The 19,544-nt window shown below is 36.6% G+C and overlaps 1 protein-coding gene across 1 annotated transcript; it reads left to right on the forward strand.

Moving 5' to 3' along the window:
* Positions 1–1,737: 1,737 nt before the first annotated feature.
* LOC148871565 (uncharacterized) lies at positions 1,738–18,142 on the forward strand. Its single transcript, XM_088973944.1, has 5 exons — positions 1,738–2,353; positions 12,019–12,131; positions 12,205–12,576; positions 16,391–17,087; positions 17,725–18,142. Exons 1-5 carry the CDS (start codon positions 2,131–2,133, stop codon positions 17,793–17,795), a joined length of 1,476 nt encoding a protein of 491 aa, XP_088830070.1. The 5' UTR covers positions 1,738–2,130; the 3' UTR covers positions 17,796–18,142.
* Positions 18,143–19,544: the final 1,402 nt, after the last annotated feature.

A 19,544-nucleotide genomic window follows, 5' to 3' on the forward strand; every position in this document is an offset into this window, starting at 1 on the left:
TGGATTCAACAAGTTTACCATGGAATTTCAACAAACTTATATTAACCAAAGAAAATTTTATTTTACAAGAGATGCATATCTTCTTGTAATAAGAAAACATTATAGGAAATTAAGTTTTCTCTATAATAAGCAAACACGATAGTAAATTAAGTTTTCTCTGTAATAGGGAACATTATAGGAATTTCAACAAGTTTATGTTAACCAAATAAATTTTTTAAGGGGATTCCATCTATTCTCTTCCTATGAAGAATGACGAGTACCATATATTATAAGGAATTAATTAAGTATGAAATCATAAAAAAATAACAAATAAACAAAGAAATTCAGGACAAATATAGACTTACTCAAATATTGAAGACAAATGATTAAGTTGGAAGCTTATCTAACCTAAGAAAAAAAAATTATATGAATTTATCTTCACATCCGTTATTCAATCCTTAAAATGGATAGGAACAACCAATCTAGTACTCAGATTTATAAATGAACATTGTCAGTTTGGACAAACACATTCAATTTGAGTTCTAGATTGAAAAAAAGGTGACAAACAAGTTCAATCCTTAAAACACATTGAATTTGAACTCTAATGACGTTCTCATTTTTTTTAATTTGTTTTTCTCAATGTTTTAGGACTATAATCTTCTTGAGAAGAATATAAGTTTTGGTTGTTTATTGACATTTGGCCTTTTGGTGTCATTAATTGAATATAGTCTTGAACCCTATTTTACATTATCGATAGGGGTGTTCATAAAAAAACCGGAAAACTGAATTGGATCGAAAAAACCAAACCAAAAAATGCGATTAACCGAACTGATTGGTTCGATATTTCTGAAAAAAAATGAAGGACCAGTTCGATTTTCAGATAACCTAGGAAAACCAATGATTAACCGAATTAACCGGTATATATATATTTATATGTATATTATATATTGTTAATATATGTGACATTATATATATATATATGTATATATAAATATATACACATATTATATTTATTTTATAATATATGTTATAAATAAAAAAACAAAAAGTCGAAATAAAAAACCAAAACCAATCAATTGGTTATCCAGTAGTACCAATTTGACTTCGATTAAGAGAAATGCAAAAAGCGATAAGACCATTTTGGTTTCAAAAAATTGCCCATGGTAAGGGTGTCAATGAACTAGACCCCATCTAGTCTAAAATCAATTTGAACAGATTGGACGAACCAACAAGGCATATTGGATTGAACATGATTCATCTGTAAAAAAATTATATTAGACTGGGTTGGATTAAACTAATATCTAGTCCATTGATATAAAATAAATATATAGGTGTCAACGGACTGGTTTGGATTTTGGTTGAAACTAGTATAAATTAAAACAAATTTGAACAGATTGGATGGTCCACACATTGAATTAGACAGGTCCAAAATTCATTAGATTGGATTGAATCTGGTCAATTTGTAATAGACTCACATTGAACTGGATCGAATTGGACCAAATCCGGTCCAATTGACATCCTTGGGCCATGGTTCGATTAATCGAGCTGTGAGCACTGAGCACCCGTAGACTTATCGATGTAGAACTTCTAGTCTAGATCGAGACCCGACAAAATAGGCAGATTGGTCTTTGGATATGGGTTTGTCGGCGACCCGATTAGTGAAATATCGCCAGGGATGTGGTACGTGCCGATAACCCTGTAGCTGAGATGTTGACTCGGTGTACCTCTTAACATGGAAGCGAGAGATCAAACCTGCGTAACTGCAGATTCTGCATGATAAGGTCAGTAGACTTCGCGTTTATTGTGCCTTTTTAAATCTCTTTTTATTTTTTTTAATATTTATATCTTGAGGTTGAAAAATCCAGTGAGAGTGATTTGCAGTCTCTTAATCTTAACTCGAGTCTTCATCAGTTCTTCTTGCCTCCAAAGCTCCACTAATCATAAACTAATCAAATTAATTGAATCAGTTAATCAAAACTATCAAAAACAAAACCCTCCAGGATCTCTCTCTCTCTCTCTCTCTCTCTCTCTCTCCTTTGGTCCCTTGTATCACTCTCTCGCTCTGATGAACAGATGGCAACGGAGGAGTTTGCTTCAAATTTAGGGCAAGTAGACGGAAATGGAGATTAAAGGGGAGATAGCTGGGTGTCAATGGGGAAAGTTGAAGAAGAGCAAGCTCTGCATTCGACTGTAATCGTAGGAATTCCAGATGAAAATGCGGGGAATCGATGTGAGATCAGCAAATTTGTTCGATTCAGATGTGTTATCGTGCTCCTGTTTGGTGTAGCGGTGTTGTTATCGGGGATATTTTCGTTGCCGCCGTTCTTCCGATACGGGAAACAAGGGGATCTGGATCTAGACGCGCAAATTAGAGGTAAACTTCGATGCTTTTCTCGGTTTTATCTTTTGGGTGCTCAGAGGTGGTTTTTGGGACGTCTTCGTTGTGGCATTGTTTGCAATATGGGGATCTTCAGGTTATTTTGGTGGGTTGTTGCGGGTTTTGTTGATTTTAGGGTTTGTGGATTAATGGATGATTTATTATGCCGCAAATTTGAGTTTTGGTTTGATGGGATCTTAGTTCTTGCTAGATGGTTAAATTTTGTTTGGCTATAATTTGTGCATTTCTAATTTTGGGTGGTTTCTGAGGATATATTAAGGGGTCTCTTGACCTGCATTTTGAGAATGTTTGGTATATCCAAATTTGTGGTTGTTGTGGTTGAAGTTTGAAGTGTCAATAATCTTTTAGCAGCAACATTTGGGGAATAGACAATTTTCCCTACCTGCTTTTATCTTATTTTTCATGATTATTTATTTACACACATTTGGTGGATGACTGGGGGCGCCAGTTTCTTAAATTTTTCCATATCTGCCTATATTCTAGTAAAGATGTTAAACTTCAATGCATTATTTCTATCTTGAGAATTTTTAAGTATTTGTTTTGCGGCCCTAAATAATTATTGTTTCTATTTTGATGCCTTTTATTTCGACCAAATAAAGTAATTTTAGGGTATACTTTGCTGAACATGATAATTGAAAAGTGGAGTTTGAAAGCCTGTGGCATGCACCTAGTTAAAAAAGGGTTACCTTAAGATTAGTGAAATCTTTGATTTTGGCCAGTGTTATTTTCACTTTTATTGAAATGGTTTCATTTAAGATCCATTTTTTTTTTTATCAGTGAAAATGATTTTATTAAAAAAGAGAATATTAGTACAGAGAATGGGTAGCCTCGGCTACCCCACTGTCCAAAGATATTCCACCTAAAATTTGCTTTGTAGACTTACAACAGAGCCCAAAAACAATGTTCTCTGTTAGCCCCTTGCTTTGCTAGCTGGTCCGCAAACTCATTTGCTGCTCTTGGAGTCCACTGAAATAAAACCTGCATATCCTTTGTGGAGTGATTAATTTTCTTAATTTCATTTCTGAATACCCATGGAGCCTTTCCGTCCTGCTTCAGCCAGCTTATCACCACTTTGGAGTCAGTCGCCTTCTACAACTAACTCCCTTACAGCTATTTCCGAGGCCTTTTGTATACCGGAAACCAGAGCTTTTAGTTCAGCCGTAATGGGGTCTCCCCACCCAATAGGGCTGGAAAACAGCCCCACTACATTCCCCCTATCATCTCTAATGACCCCACCAATACCGGCCATGCCTGGGTTGCCAAAACTGCTCCCATCAAAGTTTAATTTGAGGAATCCCACTTCAGGAGGATTCCGGTTTCTTACTACCTTCTTTTTAGCAGATGACGGGGAAGCTACAGTCCTCCAGTTCCTGATTATATCATTCACAGTAAAGTCTGAGAATGACTCCATCGATTTTACCCATGAAGTCACTTTTAACATAATCCCCTCTATCAGTAATTCCTTACACCTTTTCTTCCCTTAAAAAATCCTCAGATTTCTTTCCTCCCATAACATCCAAAGTACTGCTGCCCGTGTGCATCTCCATAAGGTTTTCCCCCTTCTCTTTGGCCACCTGAAAGTGGAGGCTTCAAACAAACTCCCTAGGCTCACCGGGGTATCCCACCTACAACCAAAGAGAGAAAAGAACCACTCTGATATGCTGCTAGCTACAGGACAGGAAACAAAAATATGAAGAACAGTTTCACCATTAGATTCACACAAACAACACCAATTAGGTGAAGGGCACTAACCAGGCCTCCTCCTCTAAATCAGATCACAGGTGTTAATTGCACCATGGTAAACTTCCCAACAAAAGGCACCCACTTTAGGGGGAATAGGGCGACACCAGACTTCACGGAATGGAAAATGGACCCCAGGTTGAAAAGAAGTCAAAGCTTTGAAGAAGGACGCACAACTGAACTCACCAAGGGGGTTCGGAATCCAAATTCTAGTGTCTTGCTTGGTAGAATCTATACAAATCCCATCAAGCAACTGAATAATAGCAGACACCAAATCCAACTCCGAGTCATGCACATTTCTGCGGAGACCCAGGTTCCAAGCATACCCAGATTGTGAGGGAGAGGGGGACAGGAAATCAGCAACCGGTTTTCCTTTAAAGCGGGACAGAGAAAAATCCTTTCTTCCCAGGACCCTGGATTGCTGGGACCAACTTTGAGTAATGACCCTTATATTGAAGTTCTCTTTGTTCCTTTATTTCCAGTGCTGTATGTGGTGACAACTGTGTTTTCAAACCCAAAGACATGAATTGAGCTTCTATGACCTTCAGATGGATTATGGCATATACCTTGAGCTTGTGATTTAAGCATTCTATACCCAAGTACCTTTTGAAAAAAAAAAACATAATAATTACAGAATGGAACAATATATTTAACTCAGTAAAGCTGGTATTTGTTTCTTCAAGAACTAGGGTTAGTATGCTTATCATGGAATCTCAAACTGTGGAGGTGGAAGGGAATTTCAGATGGATTATGGCATATTACCTTGAGCTTGTGGTTCAAGCATTCTATACCCATGTACCTTTTGAAAAAAAAACATAATAATTACGGAGTGGAACAATATATTTAACTCAGTAAAGCTGGTATTTGTTTCTTCAAGAACTAGGATTAGTATGCTTATCATGGAATCTCAAACTGTGGAGGTGGAAGGGAATTTCCAGGTGGTGATAGGATGAATGAATAAAGGGGAAAAGACATGCTCTTGTGGAAATGCTAGATTCCTAGCTAATAGACTAAATGCCTTTCAGATGGATTTTTGTTTGGGTGAATTTCAGATGGGTAAGAAGATGATACATTAGCGGATGCTCTTGTCAGGGAAGGTGTAAATAGGGGGAATCTGTATCAGGAGCCTGCCAACTGAGGATAGTAAAGTGATGGTGTAAGTTTGTGGTGGTGACGTGGTGTGCAAAAGGTCTCTTTTGTAGTCATTAAGGGAGAGCCAGGTATCTATATATTAAAACAGAATGTGCCGAGCTGACACTTCCTGTTTTCTGGTTGATTTTGAAAGGTACTTATCTTTTTTTTCCTTTTTTTTGAAATTTTCTAATTTTAAAATTGAACAAAAAACTCAACTAGCCAATCACCTTTAAGACTTTTATCTCTCTTCATTAACTCACCATTAACTCTCTCTCTCCTCTTTCTCAATAACTCCATTAAACTCATTAACTTTATCTATATCTATATCCATTTTAATTTAACTATAATTTTAGATATTTATATTAAATTATAATAATTTATAAAAAGTAATTATATTAAAATGGAAATATTTAATGATTAATTATATTATTAGGCCAAATAATCTACTTTTGTTTAAACAATAGTTAATTTTTAAATTAATTAATCAAGTAATTTGCTTTTTAGAATAAATATTATTTACTTCACTTAACAAATAAAACCAATGTTTTAAAAGCTGGCTTAGAGGCTGAATGGTTTTTGCGTCTAGGTAACAAGTCAACGGTTCAATTGTGCGAGTTGAATGAATCAAACCGTGACATGCTATCCATCTCTCTTTCTCTCTATATACTTATATTTATATATAATGTAATATAATTATATTTTATGTGTGTGTATAACATTCTAATTACATTTTTTTTTTCAGTATAGTGGGGTTGCAAAGATTTGTATGTTGTAACCTCTGACCCAGTGGGTCAAAAGGGTCAGTGGTTCAATTGTCCAAGTCAGTGACGAGTTGAAAAGATTGAATAAAACATCATAAAAATTATAATCCATTTATGTTCCATATGAAAATTATAAAAATTAATCAACCATAGTAAAAATAATTTAGTAAATTCCTTAAATAAAATAAAAATAATTATTAATTGTTACTATTGACAAAAACATTTTTATAATATAATAAAAATAATTTAATTACTAAAAAGTAACAAGATAAATTAAAAACTAATATCCATTTAAAATTAATATAAAACTAATACAAAATTATCTAACAATTGTTAGTTTATAACTAATTTCTACCAATTTAAAACCAACATAAATTCCAAAGAAAAAGAAAAATCTTAATATAATTAATTATAGTTAGTAAGGATTGATAAAAACAAAAATTAATAAAATTTTATTAATTTTAGATATAGTTTAATCAATTTAAATTCCATTTAAATATAGGGAAATTTATAAAAAACTCCTTGGATTTTCTAACAATCTTATGAACCTCCCTATTTTTTGACCTTAACAAAAACCTCCCCTATTGTTTTTAAAAAGGTGCAAATACCTTTCATCAGTGTTCCAAATGGAAAATGCTGATGTAATGCATTATTTTTTTAAATATCAAATTTATCCTTAACCAACTTCATTCAAATGTAAATTTACTACAATACCTTGAAAAAAAAGGGTTTGCTTTTTTTACTTCACTTCTACCTTTTAACCTTACTTCATCCAAGAAGAGTAGAGAATATTACTCTTTGAAAGTTTTAGTGAAGGGTGGAGTTGAAACTTTAAATTGTGTATGATAACACCTTAACAACGATAAAGGTATTTTGCTAACTTCAACATCTTTGTTATTGAAAAGCATTGATTAAATAAAAACTTTGTTATTTAAAAGCTAACGGAAAGGAGGTATTTGCACTTTCTTTTTCAAAACTATAGGGTAGGTTTTTGTTAGGATCAGAACACAAGGGTGGTTTATAGAATTGTTATAAGAGGAGGGTTTTTTTTTTTTGAAGAAGGTGAAGTATTGTATTAGATTAAAAAGAAGAACCCATGTGCAATGAGGACCTGTACAATGGGGCGTCCTTAAAGAATCTCAATCGAAAAAAGGTCCAATACAAAAAAGAGGTCAGTTGGAAGTCCTTAAATAGATCACGTACACCCAGCCAGTAACCATGTAAACCTATAAGATTATTTTCAGCCTTCTCAATGCTTGAAACTTTAAGGTAAAAAATTTGACGATTTCTTTCCTTCCAAATTAGCCAAAAGATAGCAGCTGGGAGGGTGTTCCACAAAAGTTTACCCCTCCTGTTCGGACCTCTAGCTGCCCAGCCTTGCAAAAGTTGAATAATAGATTCTGGGGAGAAAAAAGGAATACCAAAACAGGAGAGTACCATTGTCTACAGTTACTGAGAAAAGCTGCAATGGAGGAAGAGGTGGTTTATGGATTCTGGAGCAGCATTGCAAAGGGAGCAAAGAGAGCTCGAAGGGCATTTGTCATTTCAATAACCTGTCCAAGGTTAGGCATCTTCCTTGAGCTGCTACCCAAACCAGAAAAGCCGCCTTTGAGTAGGGGTGTCCATGAAAAATCGAAAAACTGAACCGAACCGGAAAATGCGGTTAACTGAACCGATCGGTTCAGTTTGGTTTTCGGTTAACCTACAAAAAGACTGGCGGTTAACCAAACCGACTGGTATATATTTATATGTATATTTTATATATATTTTTAATATATGTCACATATTTTCTATATATTATATATAAATATATGTTCATTATATATATATATATATATAAATATACACATATATTATATTTATAATAATCTATTTATAAAATTATTATATATTTTTATAATATTTATAATATATTATTTATCATTTATTATTTATAATATAATATTATACATATATTTATATAACATATATTATAGATATAAAAAACAGAAAAACCGAACCGGTCAAAAACCGAAACTGGCGGACCAGTTAACCGGTGGTACCAATTTGGTTTTGGTTTGGAGAAATGGAAAAACTGGTGGTACCAGTTCGGTTTGCAAAAATTGCCCATGGTTTGGTTAACTGAACCGTGGACACCCCTACCTTTGAGGGGATGTGGGGAGCCCAAATTTTATCCCAAGGTATATTAGGGACCTGACTATCTTCTTGTAGTAGGGAGAGAGAGAGAGAGCCGAAGAAAAAGCTGACTAAGAATTCACCAGAAGCAAAGGACCAGATTCTTTCATCTTCCAAAAGGGGTTAAGTTTGAATTTCTCAAGATGGTTCATCAAATCAGCCAGAGGGCCCACGTCTCAAGTCATTTATATTCCTTCTAAAGGTTGGATCCCAACTAAACTCCTCATTAACTTGATCGTAGCAATCTTCCGCCACAACATCTTTATCAAGGGCAATATCAACAAGGGAAGGGATTCTTTTTCTCAGAGTGAGGTCTCCACACCAAGCATCTTTCCAAAACCGGATCTGGTTTCCTCTGCCTAACCTGTAGCTAATTCCTTTCAAATAATCAGGGAGAATTTTGAGGATGTTGCTTACTTGCTTCAGACTATGCACCCCAGGGGAGAAAGGCCAGGGGTGGAATCCCACCCAAGGGATGAAAGCCCACATTTTCCAGCTACAACTCTTTTCCATAGACTTTCTCTTTCCTTATTAAACCTCCAGCACCATTTACCAAGGAGAGATCTGTTGGCTTGCATGAGGTTTCTGATACCTAGACCACCCAAAAAGTAGTACAAAAAGAATAACAAACCAATAAAACTTAAAAATTATTAAAAAATAGCATTAAGATACAAGAATAATACAAATTTATCTAGAGCATAGGAAATTGGCCACTCTCACTAAAGCACAACTTGGATTGTGATTGGAAAATTAGATGCAAAAAATAATGCTTGAACTGGACCTAGATGGCCACTGCTTCATTAGAAATGTGATAGAGTTCCTTCCTCAATTTTTCTTCATAAAACCTGTGCATCGCATGGGTCCTGACTAGTTAAGTTTTAACAAAATTTTTTCTGATTTATTGATGTAGGACTGGGGTGACCAAGCATGTGTCTAGGAGAGTAATGATGGGTTAGGAAGAGTTTAAGGATGGTTTTAACAGAGATCTGTTATAACTGCAAGACTTATGTCTCAAGATGGTGAAAACATAGAGATCAGGAAAACAGGTGTATGATAGGAGGTTTTCAACGGAATTTTGTAGGTAAGATTTTGAATGAATAGTTGCAGAGGGCAACCAAGTTTGGTAAAGCTTGGAGTATGTCTTGCACAAAAGGATGAAAATATTGTCTTTCCCGTAAGCTATGGAACTTAAGGTTGCCTCTAGGTGAAATGCTGAGGTGAGATTAGAGGGATGAAAGGTTGTTAAGGTCTACGGGAGCAATCAGAGAAGGTTTGACATAAAAAGATGAAAATTGTTGGAAAAGGAAAATTTTGAGGTTTGATGAAAAACAGGAAGGTTACATAGATTAGTTCTAATCCTTTTAGAATGTTGAACGAGTGCCTTTTGATGAAGAATTTAATTGCTGTCACTTTCATCCAAACTCATTCACAGTTGCATGTGACCACTGACTTGTTACTAATCTCCCACTTATATCTCTCCCCTTCCCTAATCTTTATCACATGTCTCATGTAAAGCTCCCCGAAGGGCAGTTATTCTTCTCCAAACCTCCTTTAACACCTATATGTCCACTCACAGCAATCGGAATTCCTTTAATACCCTAGTCAAGAGCCATCTCATCTTCTTCTACTTTCCACAATGTTTTTTCATCTTCGTCTGCAACCCCACTTTCTTCTTCTTCTTCAGAATTTGATCTCTCACAAGTAATGAGGATGATCTCTAATAAAATCACTTCCACAAACAATTCTGCCGTCCCCCACAACTGCAAGGTCCTCTCTCCTTTGATCGTCACCTTAATTTCAGACAATTCACTGGCAAAACTTAAATCAATGAACGAGGTAACTGAAGGGCTAACAGCTTCAATAATAATTCTCACAACCTTGTTGAATTTCTATAAAATGATCATAAGCATCTCCAGTAGCATGGAATGTCTGAATACACCAAACATGTAGTTCAATCCCTGCTACATATATCTACAACAGTTTCTTTGGCATCAACTGATTACAAGAACCAAACAAAGGATTCCAATGATCCAATCTCAAATCTGGACTGCGATGATGATGGATTTCCCACTGCAATATGCTGTCAGCGTCCTCTTTACTTGAATTGCCACTATCATTGGAAACTCAAATTACACGTAAAGTACTTAGCTAATGACTATGAAAATATAGAAACAACTAAACCATGACTAGACAAATTAAACTATTAGACCACATACCCTATAGGCAATATATGAAATGGCTGAAATGCCTTTACTGTCAAAAATATAGAAGTACATAAGAAATTTAAAATACTTCAACTTTGACTTATTTGCTCCTGCATTATCTATTTAATGATCAATATATCTTTTAAGTAATTTAGCGTGTTCACTCAACTCAACTTAGGGGCTGTTTGGTAACAGCTGAAGTTGCTGAACTGAATGACTTATTGATTTGTTTTTTAGTGGATAAAATAATTCAATAATAAAATATTCAAGGTATAGTAATCAGTTCAACTTCATCTTCAGCCATTAAGGAGCCTAGAACCTTCTTAAGAAAACTTATCCACTAAAAGACAAAGCAATAATCTGTTCAGTTCAGTCACTTCAGCTGTTTTCAAACAGCCCCTCAGCCTTGTCTCAACTATATAAGGTGAGCTACATGAATCCTTATCTGTCATTCCACTCTGTTTGGTGCCATATCTATTGTTAAATTATGGACCCCTAAAATCAAGGAAATTGGAGTTTTTTTTTTTTTTTTTTGGAAAAGGTAAAGTAATTTTATTCAACTCAAAAACATACAAGCTGGGATCAGACCCAGAAGGACAATCTGAATACCACAGCAGTTACACTTTCCTCCAGAATTCAGAACAATAAAAAGAAGACAAATTCAGACTTTTAAATTCCTCAGATACAGATATCCAAGAAATCAGTTTGCCCACAGCTCTCTGAACAAGGAAATTGGAGTATGATTGTTATGCATTATATATCAGCCTTGCGCCTTTTAATAAAATTTACTTCTCAATTTTTTTTTCTTTTAATTTTTAAATAGACAATATTATTTGCACTCTTCTCTACCATCAGGAGAGAAAAGATGGTTGGTTCGTAAGGTGATTTTAAACTCTATGGACTGCGGTATGAGAAACCAGATTCAGTCAGCGCAATGCCCGTTCGAACAGCCTTTATAGCCTTGCATTGGGAATATCTTCCCATGAAATAAATCACGTAAATACGAAGATATTCCCAATGCAAGGCTGTAAAGGCTGTTTGAATGGTGTTCGAATGTGTCTTGCACTGACTAAAGCCGACCTCTGGTATGAGACCTTTCTCTGAGCTTTTTGTCCATGGGGTGCTCTATTTGACACTGATCCCTCTGTGTGCAGTGTGCTGCAAACTCTTTTTACTCATGTTTTCTGTGCACTTATCTGATTAAAAAAATAAGATTATCTTGCTATCAAATAATGAAAAGTGACAATTATCTTGAAAAACACTGGAAATGCAATGTTCATGTGGGAGTTGGGGGGCACTGGGAGACTGTCTATGGTTCAACATCAGCATTGTCAATCGGCCCTTGTGTTTCTTTCTTGCTATCTATTTCACTTTATTTGGTTAGTTCAATGATGCTTTCTTGTTTAATATGAAGCTGAGATGCCACTGAGCTGTGGCAAGTTGCTGTGTGAAAAATTTTAATACATTTAATTTTTTCTTATTTATTTTTATATTTTAGGCAATTTTAAATTCTGAAACTATAATTGCCAGGCATCAAATAGGTGGCATAATGCTTTCATATTTGCAATTGATGTTTTCTAATTTTTTAATCAGTTTATACTTTGACCTCACAAAGTCCATTTTCCAGCGTATGATGTAGTTGCAGCATTTAAATTGCAAAAGCCAGTTTCTCTGCTAAAGGCAAATATTTTGGAGCTTGAGTCGAACATTGTTGATGAGATAGGTGTTGCCAACTCTACGGTAGACAACCTTCCTCTTTTCCTTCTATAATTCTGTTTGTGTATTTCTTCTACTAATATGGTGATCAAAACAGGTGGTGGTTATATCTCTGGAACCCTCAGCTTGGCCAAATTCAACGGATGTGGTGTTTGCAGTAGTGCCATACTCAAAAATATTGAATATATCTTCAACTGCTCTCAGTTTACTTAGATCCGGTTTTGAAGCATTGGTTATTCAGCAAACATATCTCCATTTGAACTCATCACTGTTTGGTGATCCATTCTTCTTTGAAGTGCTAAAATTTCGAGGTGGAATTACAATTGCCCCTCCACAGAGTGCATTTCTACTGATGAAAGCTGAGATATTTTTCAATTTCACCTTGAACTTCTCTATTTATCAAATACAAGAAAATTTCATTGAATTAAAGAACCAGCTGAAGTCAGGGTTGCATCTAACTTCACATGAGGTTTGGCTGTTATCCATTTTCATGTTATATTTTTTCTTGCACTTATATTTTCCTACATGGGACCCTTTTTTTGTTTGGATAGGGGGTATTAGTGTTAGAATATTAGTTCTAATTACTTTCTTGTTCTTATATTCATTTTCTGAAGTGTACACCAACATTCTCTCTTATAGCTAGTAAACTGCCACCATCCTTTGTTTTCTCTTATAGGCGCAGAAACACAAAAAATCCTGCTGATAAACTGAGATTTTTTTTTGAAGAGTAAAAGGAAAATTTTCATTATCAATAAAATATGGAAATACAATCCAAGAGATGACAAGGTGGCACCTCACCAATACAAGACAGCTACAGACTAAATAACAGATACTTGTTCAGCATTACAAAGTTGTATTTCAAGGACATTCCAACAATTTCCCCCCATATCTGATATACTAATTTGATCAAATTCTGGAAGCACCAATACCCAGTCCACCACCATATCCCCAACCAGGGCCACAAGCACCTCAATATCTTTAGACTTAGCTTTGAACATTCTTCTGCTTCTTTCATTCCAAAGAACCCAGCATATAGAAAAAGGGATGCAGCTCCAAACTATCCTTTCTTTCCTGCTGCCATTGATCCTTGGCCATTAGGAGAACAAATATGCTGTTGATCTTGGCTGAAATACCCTGACCCCAAATAGGAAGGAATGGAATTCCAAATGAAATTTGCAATCTTACAAGAGTAGAACTGGTGTTAGAATGAAATACCCTGACTCTTCATCTGAACAGCATAAAACACAGTAACTTGCCAAGTTGAAACATCTATATTTAAATGAATTTTTCGATCAATCTATTTTTTTCTTAATTATCTGGAGTTAGAATGATGTCCAAATCCACTAACGATGCAAAGGCTTCCACTCTAGGAGGAACAGGATTCCCCCAAACTCCTTCTGCCTTCCACTTGGTCTGAATCCAGATGATTCTTAACCAAAGCCAGATAGAAAGATTTTACAGTAACCTTCCCATTCCTACTTTGAGTGCTTTCTTTCCACCACAGCCCATCTTTTGAAGAAGTTGTAACCTTTGATTGCTGAAGCTTTTCCAGCAATGATATGCACTCTTCTAATTCCTGATCCATCAAGGTTCTTCTAAATTAGGACACCACACAACATTATCACCCCCAGCTCAAAATATTGATCAACCTTGACTTGGTGCTCAGTCAACCTGTATAGCTTCGGGCATATCTCACACAACTTCCCTACTCCACACTACTCATCCTCCCAAAATCTTACCCTTGATCCGTCTCCCAAGTCCCATCTTGAAACTAACTAAAGCTTTGAAGTCTTGGTTGAATTGCATTATCCCTTTCCAGACACTCACCCCATTAGAGTTTGACACCTCCCTCAACTCCCACCCAAACCTCACCACTCCATACTTCTCAACTACCATCCTCCTCCAAAGAGAATCCTTCTCCCTCTCCAGCCCAAACCTCCACAATCATTAACCCAAAAGAGCCTTGTTGAAAATTCTAAGCCTTCTAATTCCCAATTAACCTCTTCCTTTTGATCTACCCACTTTGTCCCACTTTACTAGATGAAATTTCTTAGTTCCTCTCACCCCTTCCCACAGGACATCCCTTTGTAACTTCTCAATCCTTTCAGCCACCTTTGCTGGAATCTTCAACAGTAAAAGGTAATATGTTGGTAGACTTGAGAGGGCACTCCTAATCAGTGTAATTCTGCCCCCCAGAGATAATTTGCTTTCCACTTCTCCAACCTCTTTTCCACCCCTCAACTATCGACTTCAGACTTCCATATCCTTACTGCAGATGTTTTAGTTCCCACTGGGAGACCCAAGTAAAGAGAAGATAACTCCTCAATTTGGCATTCTAAAAACCACAAAAAATTGCTCCAACTCCTCCTCCCTACTTCCCTCACACCAATTAACTGGCTCTTTGCTAGGTTAACTTGCAACCCTGTGAGCATTTCGAAGTTAGCTAATATTGCCCTTAAACTCAGCATCTGATTCACTGAAGCATCCAAGAATATTAGAGTATTGTCAGCATACTGTAGATGAGAAATAGAAGGACCCTTTGATCCCACTTTAAAGCCTTCGGTTCAACCCAATTGAGCACCATTCTCCACGAGCAAATTCAGCACTTACATAACTAAAACAAACAACAATGGGGAGATTGGTTCCCCTTTCCGAAGTTCTCTGGATGCTTGGAAAAACTCCATTAAGAAATAAGGAGAAGGAAACAGATGAGAGACAAGCATACACCTAGCTTCTCCACTTCTCCCCAAATCTCATCAGTCTTTGCATCTCCTTCAGGAAACCCCACTCTACATGGTCATAAGCCATCTCAATATCAATCTTGCACACCAGCCCTAGTCTCCCACTCCTTAGTCTTGAATCAATACACTCACTAACCACCAACACCCCATCCAAAATCTGCCTACATTCCACAAATGCCATATGTGTTTCTCCCAGTAATTTAAAAGGCGTGCCTAGGCGCACAAGCGAGGCACATTTTAGGGTATGCGCCTTGCCTAGGTCCTAGGTGTAGCTCTTTCAAAAGGCGTCTCAGCCTAGGTGTGTCTAGCGGCTGGGCTAGGCGTGTGTCGAAGCTTCAAGAACCCCCTATTTGGTAGTGTTGTTCATTCATTCATCCTAATAAATTATCTTCTTAAAAAGCAATTGAAACCATAAAATCATTGTTTTTTTGTGTGAGAACTAAGAATTTAAGACCTTATGTAGACTTGTTTGGGCTTGCCTCGAGGGGTGTGGCACAAAAGCGGCTCGTAGAATCAGGAATGTAATATGTTTTACATCACATTAGCTACTTGAAGTAATGCAATTTAGACAAAAAGAGATTGTGGGTTTTATATGCTTGAAAATGTTTTATATATTTGATTTTATTTTTAGATTCTCATTTGAATATGCTTTACATGTTATATTTATGTATTTTAATTTTAGATAATAGGTTTTTTAAAACATTTATTTTAAAATTTTAAGTTTATATTTTTATTAATATCATGTTCAATGTTTTTTTTTTATTTTGACATTTTTTTTATTTTTAGCTTTTTTTTTTTTACGCCTTGCTTAAAAAGGTGCACTCCTTGCCTTGCGCCTTGCGCTTTTAAAACACTGGTTTCTCCCACCACCTCTTGAATCAATACACTCACTAACCACCAATACCCATCCAAAATCTGCCTACATTCCACAAGTGCCATCTGTGTTTCTCCCACCACCTCATGAATTACTCCTCTCAACCTCTCTTGCTGGCAGTTTCTGGTTTAGTTGTTCAGTGTTTAGTTCTTCAAGACCATGACCATGACTTCTTCATGACATCATTGTTGTAGGCTTAGTACAAATTAAGTAACATTAAGGCAAGTAGTGAAAGAGGGTGCCAATAAAAAAAGTAGTGACTTGAGAGGGATTCCTTGGTTACTTAGGGAACTCCTACTAAAAAAGTGGTAATGAAAAGGAGAAGGAATCTTCTTCACCATATTCCCCATTTGTGTTCATTGAGGAATCTCCATCAGTTTAAAGTACACTGATGGAGTTGTACACCCGATCAGTTTAAAGTTATGGACCGTTGTAAACTGGAAGTGTGATTATTGATGTAAATATTTACATCGTTTTTGTTGAAGTTGTACTGGCCTCCTACAGATAAGTGAAGATAAAAGAGCGAGATTTATTAATGTCATCAGCTCAACTAGTTTAACCACCTACAAGATTACCATGTTGTCTTTTCCGATTTGGCCCTTGGGGGGCTATTCATGGAAAGACTTTGTACTTATTATTTTGTGTTTGACTATGCTTGTGAAATGCAGAACTTGTATCTGAGCTTGACAAATATGCAAGGCTCAACAGTTGATCCCCCCACTACTGTTAAGGCATCTGTCCTGCCAGCAGTTGGGAATCTTCCACTGCCAAGGTCAAGGTTGAAGCAACTGGCACAAACTATCACAGGTTCTCCTGCAAGAAACCTTGGTCTCAATAATACTGTATTTGGTCGAGTTAAGCAGGTTCGTCTCTCATCAATTCTGGAACACTCCCTCAATGGTACTGGTGGCAATAATGGCATGTCTTCATCACCTAGTCCCTCTCCTCTACCTCATACTCACCACCACCACCACCACCACCACCACCACCACCACCACCATCATCATCACCATCACCATCATGCTCAGACTCAGAATCATCATCAAGATATCCATCAGGCTCCTACACCTGCAGCTGCACCCGGTAATGGGCACCAGGTGAAGCCCCCCTCTGGTTGCCAAGGATCTATTACCAGGGCCAAAAGGCAGTCACATTTAGTTCCTACTACTGCACCGATGATTCCTCCCGGTTCTGCTTCGCCACCAGATTTGCATGTAGGCTCTCCTGCACCAACCTTGCATCAGCTTCGTGGATCTTCTCCTTTGCCAACTGTGGTTTTTGCACATATTCATCCTCCAAGCAAGAGCATAGTAGATGTAGAGCCGCCTGATATAACCCCATCTATTTCATCATTGCCACCTTCGTGTGAGTCATCTATTATGTTCTTTATTTAGTGCATTCTTTACATTTAACTGTATTATCTGTAAGGCAAGTTGTTTTCTGAATTTCACTTCATGTACCATGGTTAGCATGTTTTTTATCCGTTACGTATCTGTTTTCTGAAATTAGATGATGCTGTGCATTGAGGTTACATATCCGTTACATACATTGGTTAATTGGATGATGCTGTGCATTGAGATTAATGGATTTAGACAGTTTTTCCCCCTCTATATATTGTTCTATTTATTGTTTATGTATGATACACCTTTTGCATGTTCTGTCTTGATCATGTGGCTTGACCGGTAACAGACATTAGTTAGAATGGCCAAATGGTGTTTAGTTGTTTCATGGCTAACTTTTAGGGCATCAAACATTCTTTCGGCCCAACTTTCATACATCATGTTATTTCAGTAGCATTGCTTTATAATGCTACTGAAATTGTAGAACATGGATCAATTTAGCATCATGATATCTCATTTTGAAATGGTTGTATAGTCATGTTTCTCGCTGTCTCAAAAGCATGTTAGAAATAATTACCTTATTGGTGTTTCTATTTGTGAATGAATGAATCCCAAGATCTACAAGCATTGCTTTATAATGCTATATTTTTGTGTTACTTTAGCTTCTGCAGGTCTTCTTCCTCCTGTCGAATTAGCAATCCTACTGCTGTTATTGGTAGTATGTCTTTTCTGACAGAGAAAGGGAAATGTGTTCTTTTTTTTCCTCGGCAAAGTCGTCTCTAGTTTTCGATGGACAAAAATGGTTCGTCGGACCTGGGCATTTCAAGTGGAAAAGAAGCTGGAGGAGCTCCGCAAGTAGGAGCTGCGTGAAGAGTGTGCCCAGACATTGGAGTCAATGGAGTGAGTATATTTTGTTTTCTGTGTAAATAGTGATATAATCAAGTCAGCAGATGTGTTTCAGGTCAAAGCCACAGAGGTGGCAGGCCCTTGGTAACATGTATCACTGCTGGTCTGCTGTATGTGTATGACTGTTCACAAAATCCAAGGAAAAGAAGTGATCTTTTGCCACGAGAAACCAAACCATGGTTATCCTTTCATTTTCCTGATAGCTGTCTCTCTTTTCTGTTTACTGTTACCTTCTATGGCTCCATACACAATGGCAGCTGATACGTTTTGGTTTTTAAGTATTAAAATGGCATGTTTAGGTGTTATTCCCCAATCCCCAGTACCGCTTTGTGTCTGACTGATGCATCGATGCATGCACTGATACCTAAAAACCAAGGTGGCCAAGGTGACGATACAAGCAATATTATATCTGGATTTCACTCAACTTTCCCTCTCCAATTCTAACTCTTTTTTTGGCTCCATTTCTAACTCTTCAATTATTTGTATTTCTGTAATCAACTCTCTTTCTCAGCAATTTCTCAGTCACAAATGACATTCCAATCAATGGTATGACAATTTAATGACCAATCAACCTGTATCATCCAACCAACTGGTAATCAATCGATCGGTATTTCATCAAATTCACGTGGGTCTTCTGGTTATGCTACCTTTTCAGTATACAGAGATTGCCCTACTGCTAGGGTGGTATTTGGTAAAACTGAGCTTTTATGCAAGGTCCAAAATATCACAAAAACACCAAGTTCTGATTTAAGCTGTTTAATAAGTATAAGTTTAAACATTAATGTTTATCTTCATATATGCATTTTTTAATTTGTCAAATTTATTTGTTTGTACAATCGGAACAGTGAAAGTGGGAGAATGAACCAAAATTCAAGGGGAGGTAGTGAATCATAGGTGGAATTGTTGATAAAAAAAACAACAAAGATTTTTGAGGTGGACAGAACCATAAATTTCTCTAAAAAAACTAAAGAGTATTGATTGTTAGGCTTACTTAGGAAAAGCGCAAATGCAAATATGTAATACAAATGAGATGGTGTTGGTGAACATTCTGAAACCAGATTCAGTCGATGCAAGGCCTGTTTGAACAGCTTTCATAGCCTTGGATGGGCAATATCTTCCCATGAAATAAAGCACAGAAGTATAGAGATATTCTCAATGTAAGGCTGTAAAGGCTGTTCGAACGGGTCTTGTACTGATTGAAGCCGATCTGAACACTCTCGAGTTGGGCTTCAGTCAATGCAAGCCCATGCTCATACTGTTCGAACAACCTCTTGCAACGTTGTATTGAAAATATCTCCCTATGAAATAAAACGCAAGTTGTTGCATTGGGAATATCTCCCCATGAAATAAAACATATAAGTATGGAGATATTCCCAATATAATTCTGTTCGAATGGACCAACTCAACGCTCTCTGTTAAACTAAATCTTCTCCGGCAAACTTGATCCTACTTTTCCAGCGGAATATTGATATGGAGGGTTTCAGCGACAAATGGAAGAAAGAGATGATAGTGAAGAGGAAAAGGTTTTTGTTTGAAAAAACAGGCGGAGGTAAACAATATTTGCATTTACTAAAAC

Source organism: Nelumbo lutea, chromosome 2 (genome assembly GCF_056320005.1).
Source record: "Nelumbo lutea isolate HS-2025 chromosome 2, American lotus-T2T, whole genome shotgun sequence".
In the NCBI taxonomy this organism is placed as follows: domain Eukaryota; kingdom Viridiplantae; phylum Streptophyta; class Magnoliopsida; order Proteales; family Nelumbonaceae; genus Nelumbo; species Nelumbo lutea.

Excerpts from the sequence above, each read along its gene's own strand:
- LOC148871565 (XM_088973944.1), top strand. The coding sequence starts at position 2,131 with ATGGGGAAAGTTGAAGAAGAGCAAGCTCTGCATTCGACTGTAATCGTA. Across the intron at positions 12,132-12,204 it reads TAGGTGTTGCCAACTCTACG|GTGGTGGTTATATCTCTGGA; the intron begins GTAGACAACCTT and ends TGATCAAAACAG. Across the intron at positions 12,577-16,390 it reads TGCATCTAACTTCACATGAG|AACTTGTATCTGAGCTTGAC; the intron begins GTTTGGCTGTTA and ends TGTGAAATGCAG.